This window comes from Equus przewalskii, chromosome 1, assembly GCF_037783145.1.
Source record: "Equus przewalskii isolate Varuska chromosome 1, EquPr2, whole genome shotgun sequence".
Taxonomy (NCBI): Eukaryota; Metazoa; Chordata; class Mammalia; order Perissodactyla; family Equidae; genus Equus; species Equus przewalskii.
In genome coordinates this window covers 61,881,703-61,899,675 of record NC_091831.1, presented here as the reverse complement: position 1 = coordinate 61,899,675, position 17,973 = coordinate 61,881,703, and the positions used below count along the sequence as shown (strand labels likewise).

Here is a 17,973-nt window from a genome sequence, read left to right as displayed (position 1 = left end):
GGCGCGGACATGGCACCGCTCGTCAGGCCAGGCTGAGGCGGCATCCCACATGCCACAACTGGAAGGATCCACAACTAAAACTACACAACTAGGTACCAGGGGGCTTTGGGGAGAAAAAGGAAAAAAATAAAATGTTTAAAAATTAAATAAATAAAAATCCCCAAGTAATTAGAAATTAAACAATTAACTTCTAAATGACCTGTGAATCAGAGAAGTCACAATAGAAATTAGAACATAATTTGAACTAAACACACATATCAAAATTTGTATGATTCAATTAAAGAAGTACCCAAAGGGGAACATTTTATATATGAAATGCATATATTAGAAAACAAGAAAGGTTTAAAATCAATGATCTAAACTTCTAACTCAAAAAAACTAGAAAAGAACAAATTAAATCCAAAAGAATAGAGGCAAGGAAATAAGATGAGAGCAAAATAAATGAAGTAGAAAACATTACCAAAACAGAAGTTCAACAAAATCAAACTCTGAGTTTTTGAAAAGATTAATACAATTGATAAACCTCTAGCAAGACTGATCCAAAAAAGTTATAAAGGAAAAAAAGAGGTAGCAATATCAGGGATGAAAAGGGGGACATAAAAACAGTGCCCACAGACAATAAATGGATACTAACGGAATATTATAAGCAACTTTATAACTACTCAACAATTTAGAATAAACTTCTTTAAAAATGCAACTTCCCACACTGACACAGGATAAAATGGAAAATCTGAATAATCATACATCAGTTAAAGAAACTGAATTTGTAATTTGAAACCTTCCACCTCTTCACCCAAAAAACATTCCAGGCCCAAGTGGCTTCACTGTTGAAGTCTATCAAAAATGTAAAGAAATAATATCAATCTTACAAAGCTACAATAATTAAGACAGTGCGGTACTGGGATAACAATATACAAATATATCAAAGGATTGGAATAGTGAGTCCAGCAAAAGACCTATACCTATCTAATCGGTTGATTGAGAAACCCTTACACCATAGCAAAAAATTAATTTAAGATGAATCATAGACCTAAATGTGAAAGCTAAAACTATAGTTTCTAGAAGAAAACAGAAGAGAATAGAGGTAAGGAAAGATTTCAAAGAAGACAATAGTTAACAACCATAAAATAAAATAAATTAAATCAATGCATTTGACCTCATCAAAATTTAAAACTTCTCCTTCCAAAAGACATTGAGAAAATGGAAAGGCATAGATCAGACAAGGAGAAAATATTTGCTACATATGTAAATGTGTGTGTGTGTAAAATCTGACAAATAACTTGCATCCAGAATATAAAAAGAACTACAAATCAGCAACAAAAAGATAACTCAATCAAAATATAGGTAATAAACCTGAACTGACAGTTCAAAAGAAAGATAAGCAAATGGACTATAATCACAACATCATTAGCCATCAAGGAACTACAAACTAAAGCCACGATAAAATATAACTACACACTCACCAGAATGGTTAAAATCAAAAATACAAAACATTGTCAAGAATGTGGAATAACAAGAACTCTTATAATAGCCCCAGTGGGAACGTCGAATGGGTTCAGTTTTCCATTTTTGAAAAAGTTTGGTGGTTTCTAAAGTTAAACATACATCTACCCTAGGACACAGCAACACCACATCTAGGTATTTACCCAAGTCCACATAAAGGCTTATACAAAAATTGCAACAGCAGCTTTCCTAATAGTAACCAAAAAGTAGAAACAACTTAAAGTCCAACAACAGAACTGTTGTTATAACACACTGTTACTCGGCAATGAAAACCAACTACTGATACACACTTCAAAATGGATGAATCTCAAAATTATTATTGAACAGAAGTAATCAGATACAGTGTACTTACTGTACAATTCCATTTACATGAAGTTCTAGAATAGGCAAAACTAATCTCTACTGATAGAGGTTAGAAAAGGGTTGCCTGGGTTGGGCAGGGAGTGGGATTGATTTTGAAAAGAGGCAGGAGAAAACTTTCCGGCAAGTTGAACAGGTTTGTATGTTAACCTGGGTGGTATTTACACAAATATATAGATAGCCAAAATTGAGTGAACTTAAGATCTGTGATTTTACTGTATGTAAATTATACTGTTGGCATTTTTTTTTAAGTGAACAGACTAGAGAAATATTTGTGTCCCTTAGGCTACGTAAGGCCAATACTTGCATTCGTATTCTAGATCCTATGCCTTCTTGTATACTCAAGGAAATTATCTCCTCCCTCTGTCCAGCATCATCTATTTTTTGGCTTTCTATTGGATCATTCTTTTCAGCATACAATATGTTGAAATTTCAGACTCCTCCCCAAAAAAACCCTCAATTCCACATATATCTCCAACTACTATTATTTACTTGCTCCCCATTACAGCAAAACACTTCTAAAAGACTGTCTACACTCTGTTAAACGGCAAGTGCCCCTAAACTAGATAAAATTGTTCATTTTAAATTCACTTTTTCAAGAACACATGTGTGACATAATGACTAACATTTATATAGCAATTTGCAGCTCATAAAGCATTTTTATATATGTTATCGCCTTTAAATCCTCACCATACCCCTATAGGACAGGTATTGCTATTATCCCTGTTTACAGAAACAAGAAGTTCAGAAAGGTTTTATAACCTGCCAAAGGTCAGACAACAAACAAATGATTCCTAACTTCAAACAATGTGCTTTCTTGTTCAATACACTACAGTTAGACACTCAGAACTCTCTTAATAAAAATGACCAATGAAAATTATCCAAATCTGGCCAGAACAGGCCAATATTTCATTATCTTATGATCCTACTTCAAAGAACGTTTCAATGACCAAAATCTACCACAAGAAAATTATTGTAGTGTGTAAGCAGGTGACCAGATAATTTATTATCCAAACAGGACACTTTTGAGAGCAAAGAGCGAGCTATTAATAATTATGCAGAATAACAGGCATGACCCAGGATTGTTCTGGGCAAACTGGGACATACATTGATCCTTTTCATAAGTTAGCTTTGCTATTTGAAAATAAGAATCCATACTTATGTTTTATTACAGTATCTTTTAAAATAATTTAACCGGTTAGGTATGAAGAGGTAAAGAGACATGATTGTTAACCAATGTTACAGGAAAGGGTTAACATTCAAAGAGTCTAGACAACCATTATGGTGCCATTTTATCTCTGACAGTTCTGCTTAATGTAGCAATACTGTGGCTGGAAAGACGTGGATTGAGAAAATCTTATATGCTTTTTCAAACAAAGATGACCTATTTATAAATACGAGCATTAGCAGTTCACAACATTGCACAGTTCTGTAAGAAAAGGATTCCTGTTTTAGTTCTTCAAAATTTTTTATAAATGAAACAATTCAATTTTATTTTAAAAGCTCATTTGCCTCACTAAGACATCCCACAGCATAAAGTTTGCAAAGCAATCTGAAATTTACAATTCTTATAAAAGACACAGGTCATGAAACAAGTTTGAAAATCTGCTTAAAGGTTCTAAAGAAACCAATTCAACAAAGTAAGGCAGTTTCAATCTTAGCCAGATTTTAGTCTCTATATGAATGTTCTCGACCTGAGTGGCTTGGCAGATCCTATTGGACGCATCTCAAAAAGTTTTGAGTCTTAGGAGAAAAACACCCCAGGACCCCACCCACAGCCCACATAAATTTTCCAATGTGGGCCTAACCCACAGAAGCCGTTCCAGAATCATCATGTAGGGCACAATCATGTTGAGTCCCAGAATAGACTTAGACCAAATCTGACCTGTCTGGGCAGGCCAAAGAATAGGGCTCCTCAGCTCTACAGCAAATACTCTCCCTGTCTCCCTATCTCATTTTCCCAGTCTTTCCTGGCATAAACTCAAACTGTAAGCAATGCCCAAATCAGACCAGATACTGATGTTAGGAAAACAAGGCAATATTCATAGGGATATTCTGAAATAGTGTTGCTCAGTGAAAAGTGCATAAAGTAAGAGTCAGAAGACCTAAGTTCTATATTAAGCTCTACTACTGCCTAAATAAGACACATCACTTCACTTTGGGCCTCAAAGTCCAGTATAAAGAAAAAGAGTAAAATGCTGTCTAAGATTCTCTTCTAGTCCTGACATTCTACATTTTCCTCTGTCTCTTGAATTTAACTCAAGCATCAACTTTCCTATTGGGCCGATTAAAAATGACAAAAGCATCAATTTGCCAAATATGTTCTATCATTTCCCAAATGAAGACCAGATGGAATCTGGTATACGTGACAAGGATAAAAGTTGTTCTTCAAGGATAATTGGTTTTAGGGGCTGTAAATTTAGACTCTTCATCAGTAATGATGTAGCAGAATAGAATACAAATAATAAAAGTCAGAGGGAAGTATGTCCAGCCAAATTCATTCAAAGGTCTTAAGTTTCTGAAAAAATTCTTTTGATTTAAGCCATTATTTAGGATTCCTAGTAGTTGAATCCTACACTGGAAAAGGCATTGAACCAAGTGTCTAGAGATCTGGGCTCTAGTTCAAGATATGCAACTATCTGTGCGAACTTGAACAAATCATGGTATCTCTTGGCTTCAGTTTCTTCAACTGTAAAATGAGGGAATTATCTAGGTAAGTTTGCTTCCTGCTTAAAAATTTAAGATTTAAACATTTCTTTTCAGACGACACCATTCTCTAGGGGGCTAAAACTGTTTTTAACAAGAGAATACTGATTTATAAAATGCCTTAAAATTTAAAAGCACTTTCATACCTACTCAACAACACCATCACTCAGTATTTCATTAAACAAATGTCCAGAGAAGAGAAAAAGACCCTCAACTAGAACCCAGGTATGTAGATGACTGGTCCTCATTGGTTTCCAATCCTATATTCTGTCACAGTCATTGCAAAGAGTCACATATTACTATATTTACAACAATTATTTTAAGTGTAGTGTAAAAAACAACATTGGACACAGTCATATTTTGATAAATTATGATCTTGATCACTCTCCACACCAGTAAAAGTGGGTCAATAATACCTATCTTTTGCACTACTGTTAAGACTGGGCACAAAATGGGAACATGCCTAACATCATGATTGTGAAAACTAAAGGTATGACATAATTGCATTAAATGCTGTCCTCACTGGGAACTGGCTGGTATCTGTAGGATTACCAACTCATTCAAAACTGTCACCACATATATAGGGCTGCTTCAACTTCAACAGTCTGCCTATCTACTCCTAAATCTAAGTTATCAAGTTCCTTGGAGGACTAGAGGAAAGCAAAAGAGTTACTATAGTTGTCTCTCACAATACTTTCCAATTTTTGTCCATAGAAGCAGTTTTTTCAGGAAATTTAAGTACTATACTGTTTCTGTCTGCATCACGCAGAGCATTAGATTATGGATATCTGGATTCAATTCCTAACTCTGCCACTAACTGACTGTGCCCAAGGCACTCAACTTGTCTTGGTCTTAGTTTCCTCAGGTGTAAAATGTGGTAGCTGGTTTAAATGACATCTATAAATCTTTTTTTCCAGTCACGTCGCTGTAGTTCAAGACTATGTAAAATGCAGACTAACATCTGAAGAAACAAGCATAAATGATAAATGTTAACTATTGGCAGTTATCTATCCCTCCATAATAAGTCAAATAAGGCTGGTGTCAACCTTTAAGACAGTCTTGAAAACAACCACCACTCAACCCCTACATTAAAAGATACACCCTGGGCCGGCCTAGTGGTTAAGTTCGTGGACTCTGCTTTGGAGGCCCTGGGGTTGCAGGTTCCGACCCAGCAGATCCCAGCATGGACCTACGCACCACTGATCAAGCCATGCTGTGGGAGCATCCCACATACAAAACAGAAGAAGACTGCCACAGATGTTAGCTCAGGGCCAATCTTCCTCACCAAAAAAAAAGGGGGGGGGGGGGTACCCTGTTGTCACTTACCAAACAGCAGAAGCATCAGATTGTGTGTTTCTCCACTGAACAGTAGCCAGGAAGACTACGGTCAATTAAAATTGAGTCCACATAAGAACTGATTCTTACCAGAAAAAGTATTTGACCCTCACTCCTAATTAGCAAGAGGCTGCCATGATGGGAGTGGGAGCAAGACTGGGGTGGGGGGGATTAATTTGGCTTAAGAGCATAATCCTAATTCATGCTAAAATACTGTCAGCATTAATAGCTAGATTTATATGTCCCAATATAATTTACTGTGAAACCTTTTCATGTGGCTTTCCATCTTTCAGCATCCAAATGTCTCCTGCATAATGAGGTAAGTACTGTTTGTCTCTGTTTGTATAGGATTATGCAATTTAAGAAAGAGAAAATGTTTCCAAATTCAGCACAGTCGCATTTTACCTTATCTTACCTAAGGGTATCTCTTAAATATTGCGTAGTCAAAAATTACCCCTGAGAAATCGTTAAATCACCAAGACTTAGGCTGCTGGAAGCTCAAAGACCAAAAATTAACTTATTCTATTCTCTTGGTATTTGTGTTGGCGCCTCCCTTTCTCTGGGACTATAAAGGCCAAGATCTACTTTAAAAGAGGCAGTTCAGAACAGTGGGTAAATACGTCAATTTATCTCTTTTTATACATAGCTGCATTAGCTTAAGTCAGTCAATGCTCCCCACAGAAAGCGGACAGGCCCATTACCCTGCTGCCATTAAAAAGAATCCTCCAAAACTACGGAAAAGCGCAATTTCGGAGAAGTCTCCTGATTATTGCTTTCGCTTTCGTTATATACCATCTCACAAAACTAATTTCATTTGAGACTCTCAGATAAAAGCAGATAAATCTGTGCCTTCGGGAACCAGAGTAGTAACTAATTCCAGTCATAAGCAAATTCGCGGGACTCGCAGTTTCACACCTTGTGGGCGATCTACCTGCTTCAGAGAAGGGCCAACTTTGCAGGTCTGCTCACGGCCACCAACGAAGTTCTGTCGGAAGGCACGACACGCAGGCATGGACACACACGGTGCACCTCAAACTTCCTCAGGCCCCAGGTCACCCCTGGGGGGAGAGGTGGCTACATTTTTCATGAAAAATCCACTACACACACAAGCAAGCTTCAAACCCTGGACTCTGGGCGAGGATCACCCCAGCGGTGCGGCTACTTACAGGGCTCCGCCACATGCCACAGACCCAAAAACTTCTGAGGAAAGCAGAAATGACCAAATGAAAAGTGCAGAGAGAGCTCCAACATGAGGGGGGCTGGTGGCACTAGAAGGCTCCAGACCACCCAAGAGAAGGGGCGACAGTTCTCAGGCAGTCAGGAGGCTAAAGCCCAACAAGCGAGCACTTTAGGCTGCAACCCTCTCATTACCTGACAGACGTCATGGCTTCACCTTCCTGCCCCACGCACGAGCCCTCGCGTCCGAGTTTGTGTGTGCGCAGTGGCAGCAGGTACCACAGCGACCGCTCCTCTGCTCAGGCACTCAGCGACTAATAGCGCGTCCTCACACACCCCGCGCGCGGGCGGCCCCCGCGGACGGGCCCGCGCACTGATTGGCCGCGTACGCAGGGGGCGGGCGCTGCGCCAGGTCCGGGGCCGGAGATGAGCCCTGGGCGTGGCGCGCCACGACTACCCGCCCGCGCGTCTCGTGCCGCCTTCCCGGCGCCGGTCTAGCTGGCTGCCTAGCTGGCCCGGTGGCCATCTTGAGTCCTGGTAACAGTGTTCCCTCCCTTCGCGAAAATTGCGGGGCAAGAGGTTGGGTGCCCGCCTCAAAAATGGCCGCCCCGACTGGCAACAGGTTCATCGGTCACGCGGCCACGGTCTACCTCGGCGTGGTCAGGTCGCGTTAAGAGGACTTGGGACGGGGACGCTATCAAGGCAATCTTCGGGGATGGGTTGAACAGCTTCCAAACCCCTCTGCAGAAGAGCAGCAGCCGCCTGGAAGCCACAGCCCGGGGAAAATCGAACACGTGGCAACACTAGCACAGTATGGTAAATTCGAACTCGCAGCCTTTAAAAGTCATTTGCTGAGTGCGATGGTCCTCCAAGGTTCTTGGACTTCAGAAGCACTTAGATCAGTTTATTTAATATGGAAGTGTCCCGGGCTCACTGTAAACTTTGTGAATCAGAATCTGTAAGGGTGAGGCCTGGACATTCGTATTTTTAACAAGTTCCCAGGTGATCCAGATACACACATAAAGTTTTAAAATCCCTGGGCTTTGGGGCCGGCCGGGTGCGCAGCGGTTAAGTGCCCACGTTCTGCTTCGTTGGCCCGGGGTTCACCGGTTTGGATCCCGGTCGTGGACATGGCACTGCTGGGCAACCCATGCTGTGGTAGGCGTCCCACATATAAAGTAGAGGAAGATAGGCACGGATGTTAGCTCAGGGCCAGCCTTCCTCAGCAAAAGAGGAGGATTGATGGCAGATGTTAGCTCAGGGCTAATCTTCCTCAAAAAAAAAAATCTCTGGGCCAAACTAGCCCATTCATACTGATGAGGATTTTAGGCTACTTAATTTTAAAACTGCAGAGGAGAAGCAGGATGCAAGGACTGGAATTTGCTTGAGAGATATTTGCATTTGTGAAGGAAGGGGGGATGGCCTTATCTCTGGAAACTCTTAATGGGGAAGGCAAGAACTTAAGTTGTTTACTCTCTGGCAACCTCATGTAACTGACCCGCCCTCAAATCCTCCTTTGTCTTTGGCTGAGGATAATATTTAAGCGGTGACTTCTGCCATTTACTCAATCCAGTTTGATTCTTATCTAAAAGTTGTGGGACACCCAAGGGCGGACCCTATCGGCACTGATAGCATTTTAACTTTTTTACATCTTCTTTCCTTTGTCTTGTAAAGAGATAACACTCACATGCCTATGCCTTAAATTTAGCCTTACTCTCCACCCATGTTTGCAGCAGAAGCGGCAGCAGCAGCTCTGACTGCCCATGGGTCCTGTCCCCATGCTATTCCACACTATTCTCTAAATAAAAGAGCACTACTGCTAGACCTTGAGAGTCCAAGAAATCTTTCTTTTGACTCCTCGGCTCACCGACCCCGCATCAATACTATCCTGCTTGCCACACTTTATTGCCAGATTACCTCACTTTTCTGAAAAGCAGCGCTCTGAAGCAAGGATCTAATGCTAGAAGAAAAAAATTGGAAGGACTCTCCTGGCCCTAATTTTACAATTTAGTGGGGTAGAGAGTTAAGAAACTGATTCTGAACCACTAATAAAAAAACAGGTAAATTAATTCCAACTGCTGGAAGATAGAGGGAAAAATCAGTAGATGCTTTATGACCTAAATAGCTTTTATTTCCTCTATTATTCTCTGTATAGTAATATTTATATTAGACTACAACTTCCAGTGGCCTTCATTTACTGACAGTACAGGATGATGATCGGTTCCATAGGTCTGAAATCAGTTACATTAGAAACACAACCCAACATCATGTGATACTGAAATGTAGCTAATATGACCGAAAGAACTTAATTTTTAATTTAATTTTAACTAGTTTAAAATTTTAAAACCAAGGCAATGTATAATATTTTTCTATTGAACACAATTTCGTTTTTATTGGACTACATTTCCACCTTTTAACTTGAAAATTTAGCATCCCAATTGAGACACTATAAGTATATAAAATACCAGATTTTTCAAGACAGTGCAACACAATATATAAAATATCTCAGTAATAATTTTTATATTGATTACATGTTAAAATAATATTTTGCTATATTGGGTTAAATAAAATATTAAGATTAAACTATCTTTTCATTTTTTTAATGTGGCTACTAGAAATTTAAAATTATATGCATCTTGCATTATAGGTCTACTGGACAGTGCTGTTCTACTATCTAAGTTATCACTGCCCCACTGACAGAATAATAATGTTCACAAAATGAAAATAGTAGACAGATCCATTTATACAGATCTGTGGTTCCTTGCTAACCATCTAAAACATCAAATATTCCAAAAGATTTCAAGTTTCTTTCGAAAATGCTTATTTCAGCATTGTCTCTTTAATTTGGGGAATGCCTATCCAGAATGAAGCCATGGACTCATAAATCTGATGTTTTTGGTCCATGAGAAAAGTCAGTTAAAAAGAGAGCTATCCTTGGCTGATTGAGACTTGAACCAAACGTGCACAAGCAGAATTAGTCAATGGGCCGGCCCGCGGCCGAATGGTTAAGTTCGCGCACTCCACTTCAGGAGCCCAGGGTTTCACCAGTTGGAATCCTGGGCACGGACAGGGGACCGCTCATCAAGCCATGCTGAGGCGGCATCCCACATGCCACAACTAGAAGGACCCACAACTAAAAATACACAACTATGTACTGGGGGGCTTTGGGGAGAAAAAGGAAAAATAAAATCTTTAAAAAAAAAAGAATTAGTCACTTGTTCCTCTGGCTTAAACAGAACAGCAGTAATGCGAGGTCGGTGAGCCGAGGAGTCGAAAGAAAGATTTCTTGGACTCTCAAGGTCTGGCAGTTGTGCTCTTTTATTTAGAGAATGGTACAGAATAGCATGGGGACAGGACCCATGGGCAGTGAAGAGCTGTTGCTGCTGCTGCATGGGGACAGGACCCAGCGGCAGTCAGAGCTCCTGCTACTGCCCTGAGTTGAGGGTTAGGGCTAAATTTATAAGGCATGGGTACGTGACTTATTTTTACTGGAAAAAGAAAAGATGATGTAAAAAGTCATTAAATGATTTCAGTGCAGATGGGGTCTGGTTGTTGTGTGGTCATATAACTTTAGATAGGAATCTGGTCATATAGATCGGCATGTAGGTGAGGATGCCCTGGGCTTCCCTGCCTGGGGCAGCCCTAATTCATACCATAAAAATCCACCGGGTCATAGAGTTCGGCATGTAGGCCAGGTCACCTTGGGCTTCTCTACCTGGGGCAGCCTTAATCCACATCAGCAGGCTAGCAATTTGAAGTGGTGGGGACGCTAATTCAACAGTTTCCCTCTTCCCCTTGTGGAAAATGTTAATAGATAACCCACATGAAGTAAAGCCAAACCAGGAATAATCCTTTTAGAAAGGATTTCAAAACCTCAATGTAACTTTTAGTATGGGTTGTAGTGTGGTGCTTCTCAAACTTTATTATGCATACACATTACTTGAGGGTTCTTGTTAAAATAAGTGTTTGCCTCCATAGGTCTCTGAGGCCAAGATTTTGCAATTCTTTATGTACCCAGATCTCGACAATTGCTTCTGGTCTATGGGCCATGCTAAGTACCAATTATACAGGAAAATAGCAAGATTGTAAAGATAGCAAGACAGATGTGGTTTGGAACCCCTGTTGACTTCCTAATAGCTGCATGACCTTGGGCTGGTTCTTAATCTATCTGTCCCTCAGTTTACCCATTACATGTTTCTCAGGGCACTGTAAAGATTAAAACTTAACTAATTCTAGTAAAGTGTCTAATAGAGTCCTTGCCACATGGTGTGATTATTACTTTGTTGTCACATTAGTTATTACATCTCTGAGGGGCCAGCCTGGTGGCGCAGTGGTTAAGTTCACACGTTCCACTTCGGCAGCCCGGGGTCACTGGTTCAGATCCTGGGTGCAGACCTACACACCACCTGTCAGGCCATGCTGTGGCAAGTGTCCCACATATAAAGTAGAGGAAGATGGGCACAGATGTTAGCGCAGGGCCAGTCTTCCTCAGCAAAGAAGGGGAGGATTGGCAGCGGATGTTAACTCAGGGTTAATCTTCCTCAAAAAAAAAAAGAATTATTTAAGAAAAAATATTTACATCTCTGAGAAGTATGATATGAAAGCTAATATGAACTTGGCCCTTTGAAAAATAAAATGCACTTTTGCTCATGCCTAAGATGCTTTAGTAACCCCTACTTTTGATTTTTAATAAAGTTTTCTTAAAAAACTAATTTTGGTAGGAAAACAGCTAGACTTGAAACTTTATTTTTTTTAACAAATATACTAAATTCTATGTCATTAAGGGAAGATAAAGGTCTGCAATATTCAAATATTTAATCAAATTAAAGCCATATCACATTCAAAGATTTAAAAAACAACTTATTTTTCATAAGTGACACTTTGCAACTAACAATCAAAACCTTAAATGTTTTTTACTCTAGCAGTTAACACAACTTTCAAAAGTTTATTCTTTCAAAATATATTTAGGTACCAGTTCATTTCAGCAGATAGAGACACAAAAATGTTATTTCAGCAAACAAGGCTCATGTGTGATTGTTCTTTCAGAGTCAATCAGGTAGGAACAAAAAATAAAGACATGTTTTTCCAGGTAAAAAGGCAGAAGTTCTTTTTATTCACCACACCTTTCTTTCCTCAGCCTTTCTCGCTGTTTTTCTAATCTTTCCCTACCCTCTCTTCCACCCAGTCTTTACCAACACACATGTGCACAGACACAGCTACTGAGTTCTTTTGGTCAACTTTTTTTTTTTTTTTTTTGAGCAAGGTTAGCCTTGAGCTAACACCAATCCTCCTCTTTCTACTGAGGAAGATTGTCCCTGAGCTAACCTTTGTGCCCATCTTCCTCTATTTTATATGTGGGACACCTGCCACAGCACGGCTTGATAAACAGTGCTAGATCCACTCCTGGAATCTGAACCAGCAAACCGCAGGCTGCCAAAGGGGCGCGTGTTGACTTAACCGCTGTGCCACTGGGCTGGCCCCTTTTGATCAATTTTTTAAGCGTTTTATTTCAACTCTATTCTTTTCACTTTAGGGAAAAGCAGTCAATTGAAATTTTTAACATCCATTAACCTTTTTTTTTTTAAAGATTTTATTTTTTCTTTTTCTTCCCAAAGCCCCCCCAGTACATAGTTGTGTATTTTTAGTTGTGGGTCCTTCTAGTTGTGGCATGTGGGACGCCACCTCAGCATGGGCTGATGAGTGGTGCCACGTCTGTGCCCAGGATTCAAACCAGTAAAACCCTGGGCCACCGAAACGGAACATGCAAACTTAACCATTCGGCCACGGGGCTGGCCCCTATTAACCTTCTTATAATGTAAATAGTTGAATCAAGACTAGTGGGTCAGAATAGTTTGCTCTTGGGAAGATCGATAAGTAAATATTCTGTCAAGTTTATATAATCATGTGGTTAGTTGGCTGCTATAAAAGCAAATAGCCAACTCCAAATAGTTAAATGCCTCTGGATAGCATAACAAATATGTGGAGCCACTCTACTAATCTTTCCAACAAATGCTTCAAGCGCCAAAATAATAGCAAAGTTCTCTTCAAATACAGTTTGCTGTTAAAGGTGCAATAAAACAAGCACTTTCATACATTATTTGTGGGAATATAAATTTAGTACATTTCTAGAAAGCTTTTTGGCAATATGTGTCACCAATTCCACATTTTAGGCATCTATAATAAATAAAATAGAACAATGTGAACAAAGATTTGTATATACCCAGTGATTCATTTCAGCATTAATAATAGAAAAAAATTATTATATCCTAATTAACCAAAATAGGGCAATGGTAATATAAATTACAGACAAATATTATAGAGCCATTATAAAATGTTTCCACAGACTTTTTAAGGACGTAAGAAAATGCTCATGTTATAATATTATATGAAAAAAGCAAAACAAACAGACAAAAGGAATGTAGAGTATGATCTTAGCTGTTAAAAAAAAATATGCCATATATGCACAAAAAAAAGATTGGAAAGAAACACACCAAAATGTTATTATTGGTTTGTCTGGAAAGTAGAATTATGCATAATTTATACTTATTTATATTGATCTGGCTTATAAATTTCCTACCATATATTGTTGTATTAACGTAAAATTTTTCTATTTATTATTAAATTTTAATTATCTTTCTGAAATGGTTTAAAAATACAAAACTTATTCCTCCTCTTTTTTAAAATTTGTATTTTTTTAAATCACAACCATCAAAACTACTCTTATTTTTAGAATTCAGCTTATTTTATAAATGTCTCATCTTTTCATGTGTAAAGATTCTTTAAGACAGAAATAACAAAAACAAAACGTCTTCATGATTTTCTTTGTTAATTTTTAATCTTAACTTGACAAAAGTTAAAAGTGTAAATACTGTAACCGCGGGCCCTCCAGGACCAGTTCAGCTGACCCTACTGCTTATCAACGGAGTGATTAATAATTGCTTTTTCAGAAAACCTGCAAAGTCACATAGCCAGGGCATGCGCAAAAGAAGAATTCATGACCTAAAATGACTGTAGAACCAAAGATCCTCCTTCCCATGGAACCCAAGGACTGGAACACGACCAGAACTTGAAAGTCAGACTCTTATCTGAAATGAAGGATCCCTCATTCAGGAAGATCCAGTGTTAAAATTCCTTCCCCACCTCATCAAAAACTCTATCATAAAAGTTTAGAACCTTATCATAAATGTTTAGAACCCTGTCATAAATGTTTAAAACCTTACCATAAATGTTTGAAGCCTACCAATCAAAACTTGTCCCACCAGCATTTCCGCATGCCAGCCTGTTCTCCCCAACCTCTTAAATTTTGCCCCAAATCCTGAATTGGGGAGACAGATCAGAGGGCACATGCCCTCTGTTCTCCCTGCAGATAGATCTCACAGAATCAAGCTGATCTCTTGAGGCCAGACCAGTGGCATAGTAGTTAAGTTCACAGGCTCTGCTTCAGTGGCCCAGGGTTCGCCAGTTTGGATCCTGGGTGCGGACCTACACACCGCTCATCAAGCCATGCTGTGGTGGCATCCTACATACAAAGCAGAGGAAGACTGGCACAGATGTTAGTTCAGGGACAATCTTCCTCAAGCAAAAAGAGGAAGATTGGCAACAGATGTCAGCTCAGGGCCAATCATCCTCACCAAAAAAAAAAGCTGATCTCTATTCCCAAAGGCTATTGCTGTAATTAATTGGCTTGTTTATGTGCATCAGGCAGAGAACCCTGATTTTGTGCAGTAACAATACCACTTTTAGAACTTTACGTAGCCTTTAAGAGGTCAGCTGTCACCAGACTGAATGTGGAACATCTTCCCTGCATGTTACTTAAACATACATCTCCAGGGTCAAACCAATGGTGTAGTGGTTAAGTTCTCATTCTCCACTTCAGTGGCCCAGGGTTCACAGATTCAGATCCCAGGTGCAGACCTACACAGCACTCATCAAGCCACACTATGCCGATGTCCCATATACAAAAATAGAGGAAGACTGGCATGCATGTTAGCTCAGAGATAATCTTCCTCATGCAAAAAGAGGAAGATTGGCAACAGATGTTCGCTCAGGGCCAGCCAATCTTCCTCACAAAAACAAAAACAAAAAAACTCCCCATTTCATATGAATTAAAATACTAATAAAATAATATTTTTAAAGCAATGCATATTATACTCCAAAAGGAGACTTGTACCCCCTAAAATAAGTAGTATGCCATAGCGTAAACTTCAGGAGCCTGGGAATAAGAAGCTGGAAATTCTAATCCTAGACCCACCAGAAAATGTTATGCCCTTTGACCATGGGTTTCCTTATCTGAAATACAAGGGAGTTTGCTATAGGTGACATCTCAAGTCCCTTTCAGCTCTTATTGGACAACGAAAGAAAAAACATCCACTTGTGTCTCAATACAAATTGGGGTATTTTTTAAAGAGGTGATCAGTTTTAATGCTATAAAAAGCACGCAGTTTTAGTTAGCTTTCATCATGAACAAGATTATTCAAAGAAACATTGCTAAATGTATTAACTCTTTTCCCCAAAAGACATTATAAGAGGTCTACTATTTTTATTTCCTTTTAATTATCTGTAGGGTCTTATGTCACATTTCACTTTAACATTTGATAAAATAAATGGCAAGCGATAGGATATACTGGAGTATATGAAGAAGGCATTTAGTGTAAACCTAATTTAGCCTTTTTTTTTTTTCCAAAAGGGCCTGATGTGGCTGTTGAGCATGTATTGTATAACTGCTTTGAGTATTTGCTATTCCCAAAGACAAAAACAAATGTCCTTAAGATAAAGATGCAGGTTCCCCGACACTGGCATTTCCTTAAGGATAAGCATCTCTCCCTAGACTAGGAAGTGATTGCTGCGCTCACCCTGTGACCACCCAGCTGGAGAGAAACAGACCTGCTCTCTGCTGTGACCACCCAAATAGCAGACCGACTACCTGCTGTGTCCATCAGTCTCTGTGCTGACAGAGCAGTCTTGTGACTATTGTAAAAGGGACATTTCAATCATGTGTGAAACATGCCCTTTGGAGGTATGTAACCACTCTGCACACCTCACTTCTTTGGTGCCTCCCTTCCTTGGGGAAGGAAGGCCCTGGGCTATATGGCCCTCACATTTAGCTCATAGTAAACTCACCCCAATTTTCATTTATAGATTGGTTATGGATTATTTTAATCAACAAGTTACATGTTCAAACAGAATATAATCTTTAACTGGAACCTGACAATTTATTTCCCAGGAGTTTTTCAAGAATATACATTTGATTAATTGAACTTTATTTAGTAAGAATTTTTAGCAAAACCCCCTCCCAGGAACACCTACCTAATGCTTCTTTATTTTCAGTGAACTACAAATCTCTGAAATTCAAAGAAAACCTCCAATCTAAAAGTACAGGACAACAGTACGTCCCAATTTTGTATGCTGCCAAGAACATATTTTTAAACTATACAATTGAATATCACTATCATTTCACAAAAGAAAGAGCATTTTAACATAAAAATGCATGAAGGACATCACAGAATAAAGAACAGCCCTTCCCAAAGTCTGGCTGGTAATCTTATTAAGTACGTTTTCTATAGAAAAGATTTTTCTGATTTTTATTTCACCAGAGATCTGGTTTACAGTTCTTCACAAACAAGCTTTTAGGAACCATTCACTCATTAACTCATCGAATATTTACTGAGCATCTACTCTACTACTCAAGACACTAGAGATTCAGCAACAATCAAGAACATGCACTACCCTTACAGAACTTACATTCTAGTGAGGGGATATAGATGAATAATCAAATAAACAAATAAGAATATCAAATGACCATAAGTGATATGCAGACAATTAAAACCAACAGATCAAGATAGAGAAAGAGTCCTTTAGATTGGGTAGTCAGGGAAGGCCTTCAGCAGGAGAAATCTGAATGACAAGGATAGGTTTGGGGGGCGCGGAAGGCATTCCAGATAGCACTAAAATGATAACTGGAAGGCTACTGTGAAAAAAGGCTAGGGAGAGAAGAAAGGTTTGTGGTCAGAGCAAGAAGCAGATCATCTTAGCTTTTATGAGCCTAAGAAGTTTTTATTTTGTTATATAACCCTGACAGGAAGCCACTATAATTAAGTTTCAAACAGAGGAATGATATGATTTGATTTTGTTTTAAAAGATCACCCTGGTCATAGTGTAGGGAATGGACTACTGGAAGATGAAAGCAGAAGGACCAAATTAGAAGCCTATTATAGTAATACAAATGACAAATAGTAGTGGTTTGAACCATGAAGATAATGGTGGACATAGAGACAAGTAAACGGACACTTTAGAAGTAGAATGACAGGGCCTTCTGGTGGACTAGATATAGGAGATTAAGGAAAAGAAAGGAATCAAGACTAACTCCTAGATTTTGGATTAAATTGGGTAAATTTGGACTAAATTGGGTAAATGGTGCTGCTGTTTGCTGAGATAAATGGAGAAGGCAATAGAGAAGCTCAGAAGACTGGAGTTCTGGGATAAGTCAAGGATGGGGACAGAGACTTGGGAAACAGATTTTTCTTTCTAATCTTTCTTACTAGTGCCTACTGTTTCCTATTGATAGACTAAAAATAAATGTCCAGAATTGCATATGCAGTTTCATTTGAACTACACTCTAAAAGGGGAAGCATTCTACCTTGGCAGTCAGCTGCTAGCAACTGTAGGGGAGGAAGACATTTCCTCTACCCTCTCTGGGTTCTTCTGGCCAGAGAACAAATTAAATTCACATGAGACACAATAACAGGAGAAAATTAAACACAGCTTTATAACATCTATACATGGGAGAGGCTCAGGCAAACTGAGCAACTCACCAAAATGGCTGAAGCCACCACCTTAAATATCATCTTCAGCTAAAGACAAAGGAGGATGTTGGGGGTGGAAGGGGAGTCGATC

At 39.1% G+C, this 17,973-nt stretch overlaps 1 protein-coding gene across 6 annotated transcripts in view; it reads right to left on the bottom strand.

The window, feature by feature from the left end:
• ADK (adenosine kinase) overlaps positions 1-17,973 on the bottom strand; it is a 523,395-nt gene that overhangs the window by 478,939 nt on the left and 26,483 nt on the right. Inside the window, exon 1 of one of the 6 annotated variants that reach the window (XM_070566361.1) lies at positions 7,276-7,681. The exons of the other annotated variants lie outside the window; for them this stretch is intronic. Coding sequence (XP_070422462.1) covers positions 7,276-7,289 — 14 coding nt within the window. The 5' untranslated portion in view covers positions 7,290-7,681. Of the gene's footprint in view, positions 1-7,275; positions 7,682-17,973 lie in introns of those variants that run through there. 6 annotated transcript variants of the gene reach the window in all.